Here is a 22,553-nt window from a genome sequence, read left to right on the forward strand (position 1 = left end):
GAGACAGTCCCACCAAAAATTGCGACCAAGTGTGCCACCAACCTTTGAATGACTACCATACCAAAACCATAACAACAAGCAGAAGGAGCGGTGCACTGAGGTAAGTAGGTAAAACCAAAACGCAGCTCTAACAAAAACGATTATTTATTGAAAAAATGGACAAACATCACGATACTAGAAACCTCTGACGCGTTTCATCCCACAAGGGACTTTGTCAAAGAGTCCTTTCTTCACTCATTGACAAAGAAATAATCGTTTATTTTCAATAAATAATCGTTTTTGTTAGAGCTGCGTTTTGGATTTACCTACTCACCTCAGTGCACACGCTCCTTCTGCTTGCTGTTCTGGACACCCTAGCTGGTGGCACGTGGATTCCACACAGTTGTAGGCACTTTTTCCGGTGTCTTATCTCCTCTTCAGCGTGGACACACTGGATGCAGCGTGGCAGCAGGTACTTTATGGCATAGTGGGCTGAGGGTGTCGTAGAATCAGCCAGGCTGTTCTCATTGAGGACGGCCGGCGATTCTTAATGTCACCCCTTATCACCCCTCCCCCCAACCTGCTTTATTTGTCCGCTAAGAACTGCAAGTTTGTTCATTCAAGTGCCTTACATGTGTGTTATTATTACTAAGGATCATCCTACGCTCTTTAGCCCTTGAGCACTGGTGGCAGATTACCCCTGCATTGCTTTTTCTGATACCAAAACCATAGTCGTGCCCCTCCTGCTTTCCAGCTTGGCATTGGTTTAGTCTCATCTTAATACAGCTGAAAGTGCCTTTAAAACCTTCTGTTGCTAAGAGGGAAGATTCCATCCTATTTCAAATAGCAGATGTAAGAAAAACACAATGGCATAAAGAAAATAGACTTTCCCCTTTTAAACAGTTCTCTTCCCCCCCGTGATCTTTTTCACTTCCTAAATATTCTTTTCCGGATTTTTAGTTCTTCGTTTGCAAAACTCCCCGTCCGTGTCTGGTAATGAGGCCTGCGGCAAAAAAATCAAGATCGCTGCAATTTCTCTTCCCCTAAAACCAGACACATCCTCTTTCACTAGACCAGGGGGGGGGGGGGGGAGGACACCTCCAGTCCTCAAGGGCACACACACAGGTCAGGTTTTAAGGATATCCCTGCTTCAGCACAGGTGGCTCAATCAGCCCCTGCTTCAGCACAGGTGGTTCAATCAGCCCCATCTCCAGTACAGGTGGCTCAATCAGAGGCTCCGTGCTTCAGCACATATAGCTCATTGGCTCAGTCTTCGATTGGCTCACTGATTGAGCCACCTGTGCTGAAGCAGGGATATCCTTAATACATGACCTGTTGTTGGCTGCTCTCTTTTCATTCTCTCCGACCTGTGATCTGTTCTAACCTGGACAGTCAAATCTGTTACAAACACACCATACTTTTTAATAACCTTTTGCTGATGTTCTCTTTAGTCCCATACACTTTGCAGAGATTCTTCTTTTTATTCCGTGTTCTCCGCTAAATGGACAGTTTAAAAAGGCAATTTTTAACACTTTTTAAAAGTCACGTTCCACCCCCCCCCCCCAATCCCACAGTAAATGGTTTTGTTGTTTCTTGTGAATTATACATTTACTTCTTGAAGTAGCATTTTAACAAAACAAAAAAGTGCTAAATATGTGCTCAAAAAAAAAAATGTAGGGGGTTTGCAGCAAAAATTCTCAAAATCAATTAAGTTCAGCAAGTGTTCATTATGAAATCATAGGTATTTAGATGATTAACTTGTTTTAAAGGCGCAATCCACCCTAATTTACCTATTTTCAGCTCCACAGCCCCTCAAGATACTTCCTGGTGAAGTTACTTTCCGGTTCTGAAGGGGATTTAAATAACCATCCAATAGAAATCCACAACTGATGGTGTCGCAGCTTCCTATTGGCCCGAGATTTGACAGCCATTTTGTTTCCCCAGAGGGCGATTTAAACCCGGTAACTATCTCGGGTACCAGGCGGTACATGGAGCTGAAAACAGTGGCTCAGGGGGAGCTCTGGTTTACACCCTGTAATAAAATAAACGAGTAGTAGGTACTGCGCCTTTAAGGCAGAATTTTACGCTGATGTGTGTTTTTTCTGTTTGTTTTTAGCTCCAAAAAGGATTACAGTGTAAATCTTATCTGACCTCCTTGTAATCAGGAGTGAAGAAGAAATATTTCCAGGAACCTTCAGGCAATGATTTGTACATGAACGGAGCATGAACACTGTCACTGCATACAATGCGCCTTGTAATGGAGGCGTGGGGGTGGGGAGACACAGGGAAACCAATGCAATCTCAATCTAAGAACTACCATCCATTCTCTCTCTCATAGGAAGAGTTTTTGCTGATCTCTTGTGACTGGTGGTGTAATCTTCTGATCAGCCTCACGGTTTGTTTTCTTTTAGCAGAACAGGTCAGTGCATTGCCATTTTATTTTGGTCCTTCGAGCTTAACATCTCAGTTTCTTAAGCAGGGACATAACCCCCTGACCCCTCTGGCCTGGCGAGGTCATGAAATTTACATGGACGTGGCCAACTCCAATCCGAAAGGGCCATCAACAGGTCTCAGTCAAAGACTGCACCACCTATGCTGAAGCAGGGATATCCTGGAAACCTGACCTATTGGTGGTTCTTGAGGACTGGAGTTGACCTCTCTTGCTATATACATTTACTCAGCATGTCATATGACGGTATTAAGCGTAACCCACCTCCTAAAGGGTTACTATCAGTGGTAGTGTTTGCGAGGTCCTACCTTGGGTTGCTATGGGGACCCAAACGCCACACAGGGGAATTTAAGGAGGGTGGACAGTTCTAGAAAATTAGGTTCCAGGAGGCCCAGAGGAGAGGAGCCTCGGGGAGAGTAGAGAAGTAAAGTTTATAAAGTAATAGCATAGACCAGGCCCCCCCTGTTTATTATGTTGCAGATGGGGACAGTACCCGTTAAGTATGGAGCCCCTAAAGGAGGCATTGAGTCCAGAACAGTTCAGTAAAAGGAATACAGCACGCCATAGTGGGTCTCAAGAGAGTGGGGTCCCGGGTGCCTGCTGATCAGCACTAAAGTTCCTCGTCAGTCAGCAAGGTATAGGGTCAAGTAATAGAGGAGACACTTCAGCATTTTCCGTAGGGTCCCCGAATCGTCGGATCACTACTTCCAGGGTTCCGCAGTGACAAGGGGGGCTGGGTCCCACACCTACTTAAAGCAACCAAGTCAGAGTACCTCCATTTCAGTGTTAAGAGTGGGCGCTGATGGAAGCAACATACACGAATGTGTATGTCTTCTTATGAAATACAATACGTGTCAAAATGTGAATGAGCGATCCCTGTGCTTGGCGACACGAATAAATGACAGTTGTGCTATAAAAAGTTCCTGTCGCCCATTATTTAACAACCTTGCTACCTCATCGCCCAGCCGCCTGAATTCAGCCCCAAGTCAAGGTAACCCCATGCGGAGTCGCCATATACAAATCAGTAGGTAGGTAGAGCTGCGTCGCACCACCAAAACAAAGACAAGGTAGAGAGGGGAGCTCCAAAAAAAAGGGCAGGGCACTTGACAAAGCGCTTGGCGCGTGAAAAATGTTGGGCGTTTTGCCTTTTTTTTTTATGATCGAATAAAAAAAAATTTGGGGAGCTACCCTCTCTACCTCGTTTTGGTTTTGGTGGTGTGACACAACTCTACAGACCTACTCTAGTGCTACTCAGCGGACCGCACACCGGATGATCTCAGTCCTCCATCATCACCATCAGCAACAGCAACAGAGAAACACACCAGCACACAAGTGAGTTTTTCTCTCTCAGCAATCAAGCAGAAGGGGAATTGTTATAGTCACATGTGAAGTGTTTAGGAGAATACTGTTGCATCTTATACACATGTCCTGGGAGTTCTTCTCAGAGAGAGTTTATCAGCACTAATGCCATCTCCAATTAGCCTATGAATCAATTCCCCCTTCATAATCTTCAGTGTGGCATGGAAAGGATCATCTTATTAAGAATTGTAATACATTTACATTCTGTTCCTAGGCTGTAATGAGCCCCAGAATCCACCTGGACTCTCTTGCCATATACAAATCACACTGATGTAATCTCCCTGGGGAATCAGGCAGGGAGGGTTACATAAGGAACAAACTGCTACCTTTAACACTCAATTTGGTGAACTGTCTTCATATTTTCTGCCCCCTCCTCGGTTCAGACGCAGTCACGGCTCAGTTCTTAGCCTCCATTTCCACAATGTGAGAAAGGTTCTAATCCTTTGACCTCCTTCATGGTTGGAGCTTCAGTTAGCGCCTCTTCATGCAGAACGCTCACATCCAGTCTCCTTCCCTGAGCCTATACCTGGAAGTCTTGTACTGGCTGTCCATCAGTGTTAATCTCTGTTTATAAGAGCAATGCCCTGTGTCTAATTCCCCCAACTCCCCCATTTATTTTGTGTACAGGGTTGGAACCAGCGGGTCCTCTGGAGCGGGTCCTCGCCATTCCCTGGTTCCTGAGATAGTTATCCGTAATTCTTCCTGGCTATTAAATGGTATGGAAAGAGCTATCCAATAGGAAGCCACAACCAATGCCGTTACGTCTCCTTGGCTTGTATTTACCTTGTATTGTAATTCTGTAAAGCGAAGCGCGTACATTGCTGGCGCCATATAAAATTATACATACCAGGCCACAGGGTCGGAGGCGGAGAGGTTACCCAAATGGTTTGCAGTTCACCGAGCAAGCAGAATTCTTTACTTTCATGGACAACCCCAGATGACAACTATAGTGAGACAGTGTTGTGGAGAGCGGGCGCAAGGAGAGCAGGCGTGGAGAGCAGGCGCCACAAGCGCAGGGAGGAGAGCAGGCGCCGTGAGCGCACGGAAGAGAGCATGTGCTGTGAGAAGTGCTAAATGATCAGAGTTGAAGGGGCTTCTGTGAAGAAATTCATTTTCAGAGCTACTTTGTCTGTAAATGGCAAGAGACATAGCCCCCGTAAAACAGAAAACAGGTTTACCATTCCAGGAGCATCAGTACTGCATATTGGGCAGCATCAGTACTGCATGTGGGGCAGCATCAGTACTGCATGTGGGGCAGCATCAGTACTGCATGTCGGGCAGCATCAGTACTGCATGTCGGGCAGCATCAGTACTGCATGTCGGGCAGCATCAGTACTGCATGTTGGGCAGCATCAGTATCTGTACGTGAATGAGCAGTGGAGTTGGAGAGGTGTTGGCATTAGGGGTCAGCTATTTACAAATGACAGTGCGCACAGGACAATGTGCTCACAGAATATTGGAGAAAAGGATTGTGTATATAACACACTCGCAGGATATCCTGACTCATTAGTTGCGTGGCTACCATTTCAGTTTCCCGCGCTCGTCTGCTCAGGGTGTCCTGTCGGGGGCCCCTCACCTGTAAAAAAGTCACAGCATGTGTTAAACAGGAGCAGCTCCCCAAAACATTGTGTTGACGTTTGTTTTCTGCACCTATGGGCAGATGAATAACAAAGCGCGGGGCTTTCCCGCGGATGTGACCGGGTGCCGGCGCTGCTCTTATTTAACATGTGCTGTGACTTACAGAATATTTGCCCTGTCTGACTCCAATGACGCCCTGAAGATAATGCGGCAGGACTGGGATAAAACTGCACAAATCCGTACCTTCAACATTCTAATTCGGAGGTAGAATTAAAAGGAGCGGTTCCCCAAAAATGTTTCTATGCGTTGGAAGCAGGGGGGCTCTCTCCATAGCCGAAACGCGCTCATTTCAACACCGGGGACCTCCTGGTTCCGAAAATAGATACGCGGAAAGCTAGCGCCAGCCCCCATCCCCCCAAGGGGAATGTAAATGACCGTTTAACCCCTCGACCCGTGCGCGTCATGCGGAACAATTGGAAGTCATGACATTTGTCATCTGCCGTAACTTTCTATTGGCTTGTGGGGCGTAGGGTATTTAAATGCCCAGGGTGTACCATTGCTACAGTTCCGATGCATCACAGGAACAAGGGGTCTCTGGAGCTGAAATAAATACGACACACACACCTTGGAATGCTCATTTAAACCACACACACACACCTTGGAATGCTCATTTAAACCACACACACACACACACACACACACACACACACACACACACACACACACACACACACACACACACACACACACACACACACCTTGGAATGCTCATTTAAACCACACACACACACACACACCTTGGAATGCTCATTTAAACCACACACACACACACACACCTTGGAATGCTCATTTAAACCACACACACACACACACACACACACACACACACACACACACACACACACACACACACACACACACACACACACACACACACCTTGGAATGCTCATTTAAGTTTTTTGATCATTCACGTAAAAAGTACCTTGAGATTTATATAAATGTTAAAATTATATATATTTTTTTTTTTTTTTTTTTACAAAAAATAAATCCTATTTCTTGCTGAGAAAGTAGGTGTAGTGAGTGTGGCATTGACAGTCACCTGTGCTGAAGCAGGGATATCCTGAAAACCTGACCTGTTGGTGGCCATTGAGGACTGGAGTTGGCTACCCCTGCACTAGCACATGTCCTCAGAAGAAGGATCCACATTGTTTTTGTCATTCACACGTCTACACAGTGATAGAAATGTGGGTGAGGGGGAAATGAAGGAGGTATATTTTAAACTAGTGTATTCTCAGAGAGGCATGTAACACAGGGGAGCGCAAACTTTTGCTGCTGCGCCCCCTCTCTCGCCTGCCTCGGTGCTCATGCCCCCCTACCATGGAGCTGCGTCAAGTGACGCTGCTGGGCGCCATGGCGATGCGTCACAGCGCCGGAATCTCGGAAAGCTGAGAGTTGCAGAGGCCTCACGTGATTCCCCAGCATTTAATTGTAATGCCTGGGGGAAGAGCGAGAGACCTCTGCAACCGCCGCACCCCCCCCCCCCCACCCTCATAAAAATCTCAAGCCCCCCCAGTTTGCGCACCCCTGCTGTAGCACAACACATACGGGTTAAATGTATTTGTTTACCATTCTTTTCAATTACCCCGTGAAGACGGTAACAATTTCCATCAATCACAGTACGAGAGAGCGGGGGGGGGGGGGGGGGGGGGACAAAACACAGTAATAGAATAAACAAATTAAACAAACCTCACAGCATGGAAGGACTTCAAACAAGACTTTCTACTTCCATAAATGGTCCATATTCCGCATAGAATATGTAAGAGGTGCAGTCCCACTTACATACATTACACGGGCAATCCAAAATATAACACATTTTTATAGATTTGTTCATTTGGGCTCAAAACCCAACCATCTAAAGCAATCAAACTAATTGCATAAAGCAGGGGTGGCCAACTTCAATCCTCAAGAGCCACCAACAGGACGGGTTTGCAGGAAATCCCTGCTTCAGCACGGGTGGCTCAGTCTTCGACAGCCACCTGTGCAGAAGCAGGGATATCCTGAAAACCTGACCTGTTGGTGGCTCGAGGACTGGAGTTGGCCACCCCTGGTACAGAAGATACAGCACGCCACAGTCACATCTAAAAGGTCAAGCACACATGGTATACACGTGAATATTTCTCAAAAACGGGACAACATGGATAACTTCAGAGGAGTCTGTGTAGGAAGAGCATAGAAAGGAGTGGGAAGAGCATAGAAAGGAGTGGGAAGAGGGATTTTGTTGTTTGAGTGGCCGAGTGGCACTGCCTCCTTCCCACATTTATTATGCCCCTGCAGTATCCGCTACTTATAACTGTGTACATTCTTCAGCCCGGAAAAGAGATAGAGCCCGGAAATGTTTCTGTGCTCCCCCAGCCTGCCTCCTGTAACGTACTCTAAGGCCGCGCGTATAGTGCAGGCTATGCCACCGGCTTCGTGACCGCGTGACGCCAGCCGTCGCTGTTGTGATAGCGATTCCTGCTTATAGTGCAGGAGACGAGAGAGGGCGACCGAGGGGCATGGCCGCGAGCGGTTCGCCCTCATCGGCTGAACCGCTCACATCACGCGGCGATCGCCGAAAAAGGCAAAATCCTTTGACTACCGGCGATCGCGACCGCTCCGTCGCTCTGCAGCGCCGTCGCGGTCATGCCCACTATGGGCACCCGCGACCGACTGCATGTACTTGCTACGGCGCTGTGCGACGTCACAGTCGCCAGCACTATAAGCTTAGCATAAGGCCGCGATTATAGTGAGCGCAACGGCGCGTGCGATTTCACGCGCTGCGTGAAAGAAGTGCAGCAGCGCTATCGGGCTGGCCAAAACGTGCGCGGCGAAGAGCGACCGCGCAGCAGATTTTGAAAAGACTTTTGTATTTTGTACTTTCGCACGACGGCCACATCACGGGAGCTGCTCAGCCAATGAGGACTAGCCAGCCTTGTGACGCGTCCGCCACACCTCCCCATCGCCTCCATCTAAAGTGCACACATCGTTCAGGGCGCCTAATATAAACACCGTCCAACAAATGTCCGCTTGGGTATTACCGAGAGTTAGAAAATACGGAAATAAGGCCACGTTTATAGTGCCAGCGGTGTGACCGATTACGTCACCACTGGCGAAAGTTGCACTTTCATTTGGAGCGACGTCGCTGGCGACAAGGCCAGTGACGTCACGAGGGGGGCGGGCAGAGTGCAGTAGGCGCTCTTTGATTGGTGTAGAGACAGTCACATGTGGTGACTGTCTTTCCCAAAATCAAATTGCAATGACTTCCAAATTTGTTGTAGCTCCATCGCTCCCGCGCTTACTATAAACGCATGCGACGGATTCTATGCATGTGTTTTGGCGCGACGTCGCGTCGCCGGGCACTATAAGCGCAGACATAGGAAGAAACATATTACAGACTTGGAAAGCATCATCCGGGGTTACTTCATGTTCTGTTTCCTCTGATGGACTGGAAGTCCAGTCATACTGAGAACCAGCATACAGTACAGCACCTTCATTTTCGGGAGGGGGGTTTACACTGTGGATTTCCCCCCCCCCCTCCCATACTTCAAATGCTGCACCTTACAATAATAATAAGTTCGTGAATAGCGCTGACAGTGTACGGAGTGCTGTACATATCAGTTTTCCAGGCACAGGCCCCTGCGCCGATGAGCTTACAATATATTTTCTGGTGCCTGAGGCATGGGGAGTTGCATACGGGCACAAGAAGCGGACAGGTTCCTCTGCTTCAAACTCGGTGTCCTTGTTTTTCAGTCAGTGTCTTTACTCACTGAGCCGCTCCTTCAGCCGTTAGGAGTGAGTATTACCTGAAGGAGTATATATCCCATCTACAGTGCCCCTATACAAAAAAAAAAAAAATGATTTGCAAATCCATAAGTCTGGTACTACTACTCTCTTTTACAATGAACAAACTCCTGGAAATTAAACCAAGTAAAGGAAGAGAGTCTCTACATACAGCAAGGCAAGTATCTGCAAATGTCTCACCCCTCAAAATCTTCAGAACCCACAGGTACAACCAGGGCCGTCTTAACAACATTATCGGCCCCCGGGCAAAGCAGTGCACTGGGCCCTGCCAACTCTCCGCTACAAGTCGTCATTTTCCTCCTTTTACCGAGTTAGCGGGAGATTTGAATGTTGAGGCGGGCGATCGGAAAATTAGTGTTAAATTCTGGTCTGTGCATAGATTAGCGTGGGGCCCCTATGCTCGTGGGGCCCCCGGGCAACTACCCAGCGTGCCCATGCGTTGAGACGGTACTGGGTACAATATGCAGACACTGCTTTCCCACACAAACACCCCTTCCTGATTACATAACACAGGCTCAAAGAGTCGCATAGCAGAGCCAAGCAAAAAATGTAACTGAACAAGTCTGAATCCTAAACGCGCTAAGCCGGAGGATACCAAATACGTTACTTTGCTTGCAGTGTCAAGCCATAAATATAGAAGACGTTATCTGATCGCCATCATGGAACCCGTTGTACAGTAAAAACAAAAAAATGACTGCAGCCACACCTCGCCCAGACTTTCCTGCAGCCTGTTCCAGTCTCTCAGGCGTCAGAAGCTGCAAATATAAAGATAAGGAGCCATATTTATGAAGCAGTCTTCTAATACAAGGCACCTCCCAGCGCTGGAGGACATCTCACTGGTCTTCCAGCTCCAGAAGACTAAGGCCGGTTCTATACTGCGTGCGCGCGCGGCAGTTTCAGTTGGCTGAGGTAAGTCAGCCATTCTATAATGGTGCCGCGCGCGCGCACGGCAGGGAGAGTGGAACCGGCCCACGGGGGAGAGGATGAGAAAAAGAATGAATTTGCGCCGCTATTGCCGCTAAAAATGTATGTATGTATGTATGTATGTATGTATGTACAATGTTATTAAAACATGTATTAAAGTATTTATTTCGAAACTTATTTAAACACACACACACACACACACAAAAAGCGCGCAGCACGTGCACGTGCGTTCGCACGGCCGCACACAGTATAGAACGGCCCTTAGTGAATGGTGTGCGTTACTTTAGCGATATCCATGAAGCTTCAGCCTGCTACATTGGGCAGTATGTACAGCCAGGGAGTGACCACTAGTTTATACATTTTGAGGCACCATTGCTGCCAACTTTGCTCAGTGTAGTTGCAAGCACACAACAAATACTAATGGGTAAACACAGAAACAACCTCTACCACACACTATGTAGTCAAATATAGACAAAAGCATTACAAAGTAGCGATGGAGAGGGGGGAGTGACAGATGGTTTAAAACAAGCCAGTGATGGAGACATTCTTGAGAGATGAATATAGAAACAGGTCTCTAAGGCTGCGTCCATAGAGATGGGAGCAGTGCTGAACTGCGCTGACGCTGAGGCTCGCCTGTTGAAGCCTGTGAGATTTCATGCACATGCAGGCGAGCCAGTGGGCGCGATCGGGAGGCGGGGGGAGGCTGAGGGAGGCGGGGCAGTGACGTCGCTGGGCAAATAGCCCGCGACGCACTGACGTCAACGTCACGTCACCGACGTCACGGCGCCGTGACGTTGGCGCTGCTTCGCGCCGATTGGATGTTTTCAGCCGACAGCGCACTGAAAAACAGCTTTGGCTGTCGGCTGAAAAATCCAACTCGTCGGCACGCCTGCGGACGCTCGCGTGAGCCCCCACTCAAGATATCCTCATTGAGGATGCCGGGGCTCAGCGCTGCTTATCCTTCTATGGACGCAGCCTAAGGCCTCGGCCAGGCTCCCCGCTGGCGTGCTGAGGCGCGCTGAGGCTCAGGGAAAGCAGGTGCTTTCCCTGGCCTTGCGGGTGCTTTCCCTGCGCGCTGTCAGGGGGCGGGCCGGGGGCGGGCCAGTGACGTCACGGAGCTGGTTCGCCCTCATTGGGCGAACCGCTCAAAGCGGGGAAATTTAAAAATTCCCTAAGACCTACGCTTCCGCGCGCTTGCGGAAGCGTAGGCGAGCCCCTACTAAAGCCGCTCTAATTGCGGCTGTAGGGGCTCAGTGCTGAGCGGGAGCGCGCCTCCGCCAGCAAGCAGTAAGCATGGCCGAGGCCTAAAGCTTGATGGTGGAATAGTGTACAGCAGGCGAGCTCAACTTCAGTCCTCATATCCCCCTAACCGATCAGGTTTTCCGGATATCTCTGCTTCAGCACAGGTGGCTTAATCAGAGGCTCAGTAAAAGAATGAGCCACTTGGGCTGAAGCTGGGATATCCTGAAAACCTGACCTGTTTGGGGGGGGGGGGGGCCTTGTAGACTTGAGTTGAGCACCCCTTATGTGCAGTACTTTTAAAGGAACAGCCTCCAAGCAGCAGTAATGGAAGATAATGGTGAAAACAATGTAAACCTGTGTGGGGTGTACACAAAGGTACCCGATAATGGTGGGGGGGGGGGGGGGGAGAATAGGTTCTGTCGCTTTGGTGGCCCAAGACATAACGTTTTGGTAACAATTTCTGTGTTATAAAGTAGTTGGTTTAATCTAAATGTTCTCTCTCTCCTCCCCTCCCAGTGATCATATATACACAGCATAGGCCACACAATCTGCCGGTAAAAAGGAGGTACTGTGCCATAGAGCTTACACTCCACGATTTGGGGCCTGAGGCACCGGCAGATAAAAAGGTATCCTGCACACCCATCAGAATCGGAACTAGGTTCATCCACTTCAAAGGCTGTGTCCTTCCCCCCCAAAATGCCAATGGGAGTACCAGAGGAGTGAATACCGACAGACACGCAGCGAGTACTCCACGCACAGCATGCTCCTCTGCAAGCAACGTGATCCACACATCTCCTACAGCAGGGGCGGCCAACTCCAGTCCAAGAGCTACCAACAGGCCTGGTTTTCAGGATATCAATGCTTCAGCACAGGTTGTGCAGTCTTCGACCGGGCAACCTGAAGCAGGGATATCTTGAAAAACAGACCTGTTGGTGGCCCTTGACGACTGGAGTTGACCGCCCCCTGTCCTAAAGAAACAGGTGAGCCGTTTTTATTTTATTTTTTACCAATCGACAAAAGACACTGACTCAGCCCAGCTAATCAATGCAACTAAAGGGTCTGAAACATTCCTTAGGCCTTTCCTGTTCTGCAACCTCTTTGCACGAGGGCCTGCAATGCACCCCACTCAAGGACATTTGGTCGTCACCCTTTTGCCGACCCCACTGGAAGAGAAGGTGCATGCAGCACTTCTTTACCAACGCTCATGTCTGAAAGAACAACCAAGAGAAAAAGAAGTTGCTCATTTTTAGTACAGAACAGCTCCTCAGTGAGCTCTGAATTCCTGTTCCCAAGGTAACGTACAATGAACAATACACCGCCTGGGAAGGGAATACACAGAGCACCTGCTGTCTCCATCATATATCTTTACCAACTACACCTTTTTATTTTGATTTTTGAAGGACTGCTCCATTATCTGGCCTCTACACAAGGGGAGCGCAAACTTTTGGAGCTGTGCCCCCCTGCCTGCTCCCCCTCGCTTTCACACCCCCTCACCTTGTTTGGCGGCGTCATTTTCCGTGGCGTGACCCCATTGCCATGGAGACGGACGTATGACGTCACTCCGCGGTGTCATATGACGCCGTGTTGCCATAGCAACACGTCTTACCAGCTCTGCAGAATCCCGGTAAGTAGAGGTTGCAGAGGCCTCACGCGATCCCCCGGCATTTAATTTAAATGCCTCGGGGAAGAGCGCTGGGCCTCTGCAGCTGCCCGCACCCACCCCCCCAAACAAATCCAGTGCCCCCCACTTTGTGCACCTCTGCTCTACACAACAGTACAGGAATCAAGAACAGTGCTCAAAGTATCATGTCAAAGAGTATGGGAGAACCACTACTTTCATGTCACAGTGACCCAAAAGGGCAGTATAGCTGTCTGTGAAAGGGTTTACTGGCTATGCACTTCTTTATCCCAGGCTGTGCTTAAAAAGGCTGTCACTTTTTTACGTACCATAACTAAATATCAAAAATAGCTGCACACTCTAAAAAGAGAGCGTACCCTGTGTGGCTGGGGGTTTACGCAGAGTTATAAATGAACGCCAAGGTATACAAAATTACCAGCACCAAGCACGGGAAATTAAAAAGAAAAAAAGAGTGTTTATTATTCCATAAAACAGCCGATATCCCGATGTTTCAGGAGATACACACAAAGTGCATTATCCCATTAATTAATACATTTAGATTCTCACAATTTGGCTGTAAAAGGCAAGAGCAACAATGTATTGGTATATTGTGCAATGGAGAGGGGGAGTTGTGTGCTTTAGTGGGTAAGGCTTCTTACTAAAAGAAAGTTTGGCACAGGCTATTTGTAAAAGGTGTCACTGCCCTGTGCAGTCACCACATGCTGCATGCCTCTGTGTTTTGTGGTCTGTGTGGGTAATGCTGTGGCCTGTCTGTGCCGCTCACACAATACATGACCTCAGTGTCCTGTCCTCATTACTTTGATAATGATCTGTACCAGTCAGTGAAAAAAAAAATCCCTTTCAATCAGTCCAGTCTGAGCTCTGCTGCTTTTATTAACCACTTCACTGCTACAGGGACCTGCAACTCTTTGCCAAGTCATGTAGGTCAGGGGTGGCCAACGCCGGTCCTCAAGGGCCTCCAACAGGTCAGGTTTTCAGGTTAGCCCTGCTTCAGCACAGGTGGCTCAATTGCTGAAGCAGGGCTAACCTGAAAACCTGACCTGTTGGTGGCCCTTGAGGACCGGCGTTGGCCACCCCTGATGTATGTCATACTCCTCAGCGGTTCATTCTTTGTGCTTCGTGTTACGTGACAGAACCAACCGAGGAAGACAAAAGAGAGAACGGGGTTTTTAAATATGGCCGAATATTGTGAGATGCACAGTAATTCACAGTTATTTTATTCTAGCCATGCAATATCAATATATATATCTATATATATCAATATCTATATATATCAATATCTATATATATCAATATCTATATATATCTATATATATATCTATATATATATATATATATATATATATTTATATTATGGAAAAGGAGTCCATTAACAGCAGATGGAGTGAAAGGAGGATTGATTTAAATCCCTTCACTACCCAAAACGCTGTGTAAAGGTTAAAAATGGGCAATTACTGTTTATTTATAAAGGGCGAACATATGCGGCAGCTCGGTACAATGGGGGGGGGGGGGGAGAACAGAGTGATAAATTACATAAACAGAATGACAAAAGCGCAAAGGGCCTTGCTTGTGATTAACCCCTGAATATATTTTAAGCAGCGATTCCCCCAAAAGCCTAAATGAGTTTAACTTACATACCTTCGCTACATCGATGACATCCTCCTGATTTGGACCTCTGGCGAACAGGACCTCCTAAAGTTCTATGACAACTTCAATACTTTCCACCCGACCATCAACCTCAAACTCACCCATTCCCCGGATGAAGTACATTTTCTAGACACCACCATTACTATAAAGAACAACCAACTACAGACTTCTGTATACCGCAAACCTACAGACAGAGCCAGCTATTTGAGGGACAACAGCTTCCACCCGACACACACCAAACATGCAACCATCTACAGTCAAGCCATACGATACAACCGGATATGCTCCGACACAGCAGACAGAGACCAGCGGATTAAAGCCTTGAGATCAGACTTTATAAACCGTGGATATAACCACAGAATTGTAGACCAGCAAATTCACAAAGCCACCAGAATACCAAGAAGTGATCTCCTTGAATACAAACAGAAGGAGACAAGCGACAGGGTTCCTTTGGTGGTCACATATAACCCACACCTAGGAGCCCTACGCAAGATCGCCAGGAAACTACAACCCATCATCCAGGAAGATACAAGACTGCAACAGGTCTTCCCTGAAGCACCCTTATTATCATACAGACAACCCCATAATCTCAAGAATATTATGGTGAGGAGTAAAGTATTCAGCAGTACAACTGAATGCGGGACAAAACCATGCCAGGACCCAAGATGCAAAACCTGCGCAATGCTCTACACAGCGGACACAATACAAATACCACACAAGAATCGGGAATACAAAATCAGAGGAGGGTTCACCTGTTCCTCCAGCAATGTCGTGTACCTCATCATGTGCATGAAATGCCCAGGGGGCTGCTACTACATAGGTGAGACAGGACAGGGGCTAAACAAGAGAATGAACCTGCATCGCCACAGCATCACACGCGGAACAAGAGACAGTCCTGTTGGCGAACATTTCTCTGACTCTGGCCATAAGATGAACGATCTGAGGGTTGCCATACTCAAAGGTAATCTTAAAACACCGAAAGAGAGACGGTTGCATGAATACAAATTTATGCAACTGTTCGGGACACTTAGCAGTGGCCTAAACAGAGATCGAAATTTTATGAGTCATTACTGACACTAGCGAACTCTCTTCCCATGAGCGCTAAAGGCCATGTCTGTACATACTGTGCTATATGTATGCACACACAGCTGTCTCTCACACATACTAATACTCCTTATTTTTCCATCCCTATACACCAATAGGGACCACATAGTATCCACACACACTTTTAGTTGTGCTACAAACTCTCACATTTCCACACCCACCCACACCATTTATATCCCTCTCACTCCACACACACCTTGTGTAGAGCACTGTTTATACTGTGGGCTCTCCATTCATTTTTATTCACACTGATACACATACACACTCTTTCTTCACTTGCTTTCAGTTACCCTTTGACACCTCTAGCCATAAAACACATCCACACCGGGGGAAGGACCAGCACAGATAACATTCCAAGAGACACTGTTTTAAAGTAATCCTTGCTTCATTCATTGTAACATCGCCGGAAGAAGAGATCAGTGTATCTCGAAAGCTCGCACAAATAAAAGCATTTCGTTAGCCACAGAACGGTATCATCTATTTATTTTTTGATTATTGATTGATTTGATTATTGAAGCTCGGCTAACACGGTACTGATACCTCTACATATACATATACATATACATATACATATATATATATGTAAAATGACAGTGGGCCGTACATATCACAAGAAGAAATGACCATCGTTGGGCAAAGATGGTACTCAACTGGATTCCAAGAGAGATTAAAAGATCAAGACGACTTAAAGTAAGACAGGAGGAGGACATTTTAGAAAATGTGTTGGAGCAACATGGAGAGGCTGTAACCGCAGTACCTGAGGGATCATTGGGGAGACTTCACCCAGCAGTGGGGAGACAAGGGCAGAAGATGATACATATATATATTATTTTTTTTAAATTATGGTGGGTGAAAAAGGCAACAAAAAAACCTCCACCATTAGCATATAACCCATAAAGAATATCACTTGTGAGCACATTCACATGTCTTAAACAGGTCTGCAACCCTGCCTTTCAACATTATCAGCCTGCATACAGTGCTCCCACTGCAGCAAGGGATTCTGGAAAATGACATGCAAATGAGCAGTGTCTCACTTTTTGCCTGGAATATCCATACACACACACACACACACACACACACACACACACACACACACAGTTAAGATCTAACATATGTAAATACAGCAACATAACTAAAAGGATAGGCATCTTCTCTATCCTCCGAAACAAAAGGGTCCCCACAACAGTACAACAGGCTTCAATTAGGAGTAACCACTTAAAGGTCTCTAATCTTTGTCCAGCCCTCTCAGCAAAGTGTGAGTCACAGACAAGCACAGCCAGTCACACTCACCCCCCACTGACGCTCTCTGCCTTTATTTACATGGCATACTGTACAGAGGTCCTCCCACTGTATCCTAATGTGACACTCTGCCCTCATCCAATACACACAAAACCCCACACCGCATTGCTAACAGCTGGGGAAGGGCTTTAACAGGCAAGCAGTGATAGGGAGGCAGGTCGCATTCTACACCTGATAGACAATAGTCACAGAGCGCTTTGCAGCTCATTTTAAAGGGGTTTGTTTGATACAAATCTAAAAGGGAGATCTTGTTACTGAAGGAAACGTCCTTTATTAAGTCACCCTCTCCTACATCAGGGGGGGCTCCACTCCTCAAGCCCCTTCCCCAACAGGTCAGTTTTTCAGGCTATCCCAGCTTCAGCACAGGTGGCTCAATTGGTCCCTGCTTCAGCAAAGTATGTATGCATATCTTTATTTATATAGCGCCATTACTGTACATAGCGCTTCCCAATAATAATATAGACAATCATAAAGGGGGCTAAATCAATCCCTGCTTAAGCACAGGTAGCTCAGTCTTCGAGCCTCTTAATGAGCCACCTGTACTGAAGCTGGGATTCCCTGAAACCCCGACCTGTTGGGGGGGGGGGGGGGGGGGTTGAGGACTGGAGTTGAGCCCCCCCTGCCCTACATCACACTTCCAGGTCCATTGAATCTGTGCTGCAGGTGGTTGCAGCCCCTTCCAGCTCTGCACGGGAGCATTAAAGATGGCGAGTTTAAACGCAGATGGCCCCCCTCCCAGGTGTCTCACCTGTTGGTAGTCCGTGTCCTCCGGGCGGAAGTCCCCGTCCAGTGTCTCCCACTGCAGGTTGAAGTGGGGCATGCGGTGCAGTAGATTGACCCACCACGGTGGGGTGTAGCTGATGGCAGCCGCCATATTTTTAACACCCTCCAGGGCCAGCCGGACAAAGCACCGGGTCCCACCTCACACCTGCGGCCTGCCAGCCATAGAGATCACCTGGGGGATGGGGGGAGATGGCGAGCTCAGATTAGCCCCATCCGGTCCATCCCACGGGCTCGTTAACCAGAACGGGCCCTGCTCCTGAGCCGGCTTATCCCCGGGGTCCCCCCGCTCATCCTTCGTCAGCAATGTAACTATGGTGGGATCCCCTAGCTGGGCCGAGACTGGCAGTGCCCGGTGTTCCTGGGGCTGTCCCCTATCTGCCTGTGTGTGCTGCCTTCCCCGGTAGGTTTGTATCACTGCCCCTTACTAAGGCTCTTTGTTCGCCTGAGACTCGTTCTGCTTCAGCCACTCCTACCCCTGTCTGAGGCCTGCCCACCTCCCAGCACAGAGGCCGGCCCTCCTCCCCTGTCTGAGGCCTGCCCTCCTCCCAGCACAGAGGCCTGCCCACCTCCCAGCACAGAGGCCTGCCCACCTCCCAGCACAGAGGCCTGCCCACCTCCCAACACAGAGGCCTGCCCACCTCCCAACACAGAGGCCTGCCCACCTCCCAACACAGAGGCCTGCCCACCTCCCAACACAGAGGCCTGCCCACCTCCCAGCACAGAGGCCTGCCCTCCTCCCAGCACAGAGGCCTGCCCTCCTCCCAACACAGAGGCCTGCCCACCTCCCAACACAGAGGCCTGCCCACCTCCCAGCACAGAGGCCTGCCCACCTCCCAGCACAGAGGCCTGCCCACCTCCCAGCACAGAGGCCTGCCCACCTCCCAGCACAGAGGCCTGCCCTCCTCCCAGCACATAGGCCTGGCCTCCCCTGTCTGAGGCCTGCCCACCTCCCAGCACCGAGGCCTCCCCTGTCTGAGGCCTGCCCACCTCCCAGCACTGAGGCCTCCCCTGTCTGAGGCCTGCCCACCTCCCAGCACCGAGGCCTCCCCTGTCTGAGGCCTGCCCACCTCCCAGCACTGAGGCCTGCCCACCGCCTGCCCTCCTCCGAGCACTACCTCCCCAGTCTCCATTTTTTTATTTTTAACAGATAATGTACGCCACCTCCTGGATTTTCTCCATAATTCCCTTTGGTCTGCCTAAATATTGAACTTGTAGGGTTATAGCATCCTTTTCTCAATGTCTAAAAGTCATATGTAATATATTACATTTATTCTTTTTTTGTTTTCCTTTTTGTAAGTGTGAAGTGCTTCCAGTCCCATTGGGAGAAAAGCGATATATAAATAAAGTTATTATTATTATATACACACACACACACACACACACACACACACACACACACACACACACACACACACACACACACACACAACAAGTATAAGGCTGAGCGCGCTTGACGCACTTAACTATTAAAATCTTTAGGCTGCGGCCAGGAGCGCGCTGCCACTCATGCGCGATGACGTCATGCGCTCCTACTCGGCCGGGCGAGTTGTGGTCGGCTAGGTGCGCCTGATGGGGCGTGGCCAAGACGTCACAGCTGGTCCGCCCTCATTCGGAAAACCGCTCACGTGACGCGCTAGCAAGCGGCAGATTCAAATTTGCTTGCTTCGGCAAGCAGCTAAGCATCGCACAGGCGCTCGCTCACGCAGCAATGTGTTTCATCGCAGCCAGCGTGAGCGCGCCCACCCGCTCAGCACCACCCTGGACGAGGTCTTAGGCTGTGGTCCTAGTGCGTTCTACAGCGCACGTGCGCACAAGCACCGCCCCCCCAATCTATCCGGGCCCAGTACATGCGTCGGCGTGCATTTAGCAGCCGCGCTGTACTGCAACTTTTCACACATACACAAAAAATTGTATGTGGAACTTGCAACGGAGGCGTGGCCACACCCCCACGGTGCGTCAGCCAATGAGGGCGAACCAGCCGCGTGAGGTCATGGCCATGCCCCCGCAAAACACCCGCCACGCCCCCTCCCATCACAAACACTCCCTCTCTCCCAGGACCGCGATCTGGGGTGAAGCGCTGTGGACTGCTGCTTTAAAACACTATATTAGATGGAGCCCCAGACACTTTAATAATCCTTTTACGTCACAGTGATTGACCGCACGTCTTGTATGTTTACCTCTCATATTAACACAAAGTGGACTTTAGTCGGAAACGTTGGTTACATTGTAACTCCATATTTCCTGCACAACCTCCGCACACTGATTACGATAGGACCGGTTACACTCAGTACTGAAATGTGAGCTCCGTCTGACCTATTTTATTCCAAGATTCAAAGCCCCGAGTAAACTGTCGGCACAAAACAAATAATAAAGCAATGCACAAGTCAAACTAACCCAGGGTCATTTAGATCAGGGGTGCTGAACTCCAGTGCTCAAGCCCCTCCAACAGGTCAGGTTTTCAGGATATCCCAGCTTCAGCACAGGTGGCTTAATCAGGCTCAGTCAAAAACTGAGTCTCTGATTGAGTCACCTCTGCTGAAGCAGGGACTGATTGAGCCACTTGCGCTGAAGCTGGGATATTCTGAAACCCTGACCCTTTGGGCTTGAGGGCTGGAGTTGAGCCCCCCTGTTTTAGATAATCACTCTGGAAGTGTTATGCGGAGTGCACATTTGGAACTGTTTTGCAACTGGTGCCATCTTTTCCAAAATAGACTAAAAATGGAACGCGGAAAATATCGGAAGCTTCATCAACGCTCTTTGTCTCCTGATAATATACAGAGTAAAATTAGCTAAGTAATTCATACATTTTTAAGATTGGGAGACACACACAAAGCCATCATTACTAGAAACACGCTGGTGCAATTTCTCCATGGCTATGTTGGATTCTGCTGCAGAGAAGCAAGAAGCATGGGGGTCATTGTTAACCCTTTCACGATCATTGTCTAATGAACACTGAGCGTTTCAGTCAGGTCCACCATCGGAGGGTGGGGGGGTTGGAGAAGTCCCAGGCGCGGTGGTGGAGGGTGGCCTGGTCAAACTTGGAAGTTTGTCTACTTCTGGAATTGGCTGAGCTGCTGCCCCAGTCCCCCCGTCAGGCTCCCCGTTTCCCTCCTGGGCTGCACAAGCTGTCAGACCCTCCCCCGCCCCCACCCTCCCATACCAGTTGGTGGTAGGTCTGGCAGCAGTTTGGATGTGCAACGAGGTTACGTTTTACTGTAAGGCATTGATTATAGCGGGCGCACGCGACGGAGCGCATGGCGGCATGCGCGCCTGTCGCCCGAGCGATGTGTGCACTGTAGATGGAGGCAATGGGGACGCGTGGCGGACATGTCACCAGGCTGGTTCGCCCTCGTTGGCTCATTGCCGCGCAGTCGATCTTCAGCGCTATGGACGGCCTCATAGCGGGCCTGCATTTTGTTTGCGACGCGTGCACTAGAACCGCGGCCTAACATTGATAATAGCACAAAGGATGGCGCCCAAATAAACAACACTCAGTTGTTTATGGCGTTATTACACAAATGCTTTACCAGTACCCATTCTGTCACATTAAACCTGATTGTTCCTACTTTGTAAAATATGTAACAAGCTGTTTTGTTTTTTTAATGTTCCAGGCCCCAGATGGACCTTCTATATCATGGGAAGCCAACTCCAGTCCTCAAGGGCCACCAACAGGTCAGGTTTTCAGGATATCCCTGCTTCAGCACAGGTGGTGCAGTCGAAGACTGAGCCACTGATTAAGCCACCTGTGCTGAAGCAGGGATATCCTGAAAATCCGACCTGTTGGTGGCCCTTGAGGACTGGAGTTGCCCATCCCCTGCTCTAAGTAATGATCCGGTGATCCTCTTCGTACACAGTGCAGACACAGTAAGATGATTTCTGTCTGCCGTCTCAGAAAATATTATAGCAATATCACCACAGGAAAGATGAAATGAAAGCAGTCGCATTGTAGCGATTGTCTGCCCGGGGCACGGAAAAGTGATCATCTTTCAAGAAGAGCATTATCTGCCCATCAGGTTCAATAAAACAGCAGTTCACAAGGCTGCAGCATAATATAGAGTCCTGATTTTTAATTAGATGGGATATTTTAATAAAAGCAATGCTACCGCCTAAAATGAACTCTTTGTTCACAGAGGTCTTCATTCCTTCTGTCTGGGCATTTTATTTGAAAGAGAGTTATGAGTTTTCTTATAAATGAGATTGCTCTTGAAGCTTGCAGCAGATAAATAGCCCACGGTGTCTGCTTATGAAATTCAGGATACGTGCCCCAGGTCAAAAGATTTCCCATTACAAACAAAGAACCAGCATCAAATTCAATAAATGTCATTGTCTTAAAAATTAGGCAGGGGCGGGGGCGTGTCCAGGACGCCAACAGGAATGGCTGTGTAATACAGGAGCTCCCTGGATCCTGATACCTAAACTTAACTAAAAGCGCCTTTCCCCCCAACCCCCAGACCCCCAAAATCCCAGTAACAGCTGTTGGAACAAGCAGGGATGACCACCAAGCAAAAAACGCAACCCGCACACGGGGTTACGAAATTCTTTTCCCCCTCACAGAAAAACGCTGAGGGGTCCGGCAAATCCCAAGATGGCGCCGGCACCTCAAGCACACGAGGCACAAGGCCACAGACCCAGGATCGCGATCGAGGGGAGGACTCGCCTAACCCTGAGGCTACTCTTACCCAAGGCATGATGAAGAATATGCTGGATAG

General features: G+C 48.7%; 1 protein-coding gene and 1 long non-coding RNA gene across 3 annotated transcripts in view; one reads left to right on the plus strand and one right to left on the minus strand.

Moving 5' to 3' along the window:
- Positions 1–3,333, plus strand: part of LOC142463189 (uncharacterized) — a 35,790-nt gene extending 32,457 nt beyond the window's left edge. The window contains exons 2-3 of the long non-coding RNA XR_012787385.1: positions 1,780–1,940; positions 2,096–3,333. This is a non-coding gene — a long non-coding RNA (uncharacterized LOC142463189). The remainder of the gene's footprint in view (positions 1–1,779; positions 1,941–2,095) is intronic.
- The window catches only part of TTYH3 (tweety family member 3), a 129,220-nt gene extending 110,831 nt beyond the window's left edge, over positions 1–18,389 (minus strand). The window contains exon 1 of one of the 2 annotated variants that reach the window (XM_075565615.1): positions 17,810–18,389. In XM_075565615.1, the coding sequence (XP_075421730.1) occupies positions 17,810–17,935 (126 nt within the window). In that variant the 5' untranslated portion in view covers positions 17,936–18,389. The remainder of the gene's footprint in view (positions 1–17,809) is intronic. The other variant, XM_075565616.1, reaches the window with a different exon arrangement.
- Positions 18,390–22,553: the final 4,164 nt, after the last annotated feature.

The sequence above is a fragment of the Ascaphus truei genome, chromosome 11, assembly GCF_040206685.1.
Source record: "Ascaphus truei isolate aAscTru1 chromosome 11, aAscTru1.hap1, whole genome shotgun sequence".
NCBI classification, from domain to species: domain Eukaryota; kingdom Metazoa; phylum Chordata; class Amphibia; order Anura; family Ascaphidae; genus Ascaphus; species Ascaphus truei.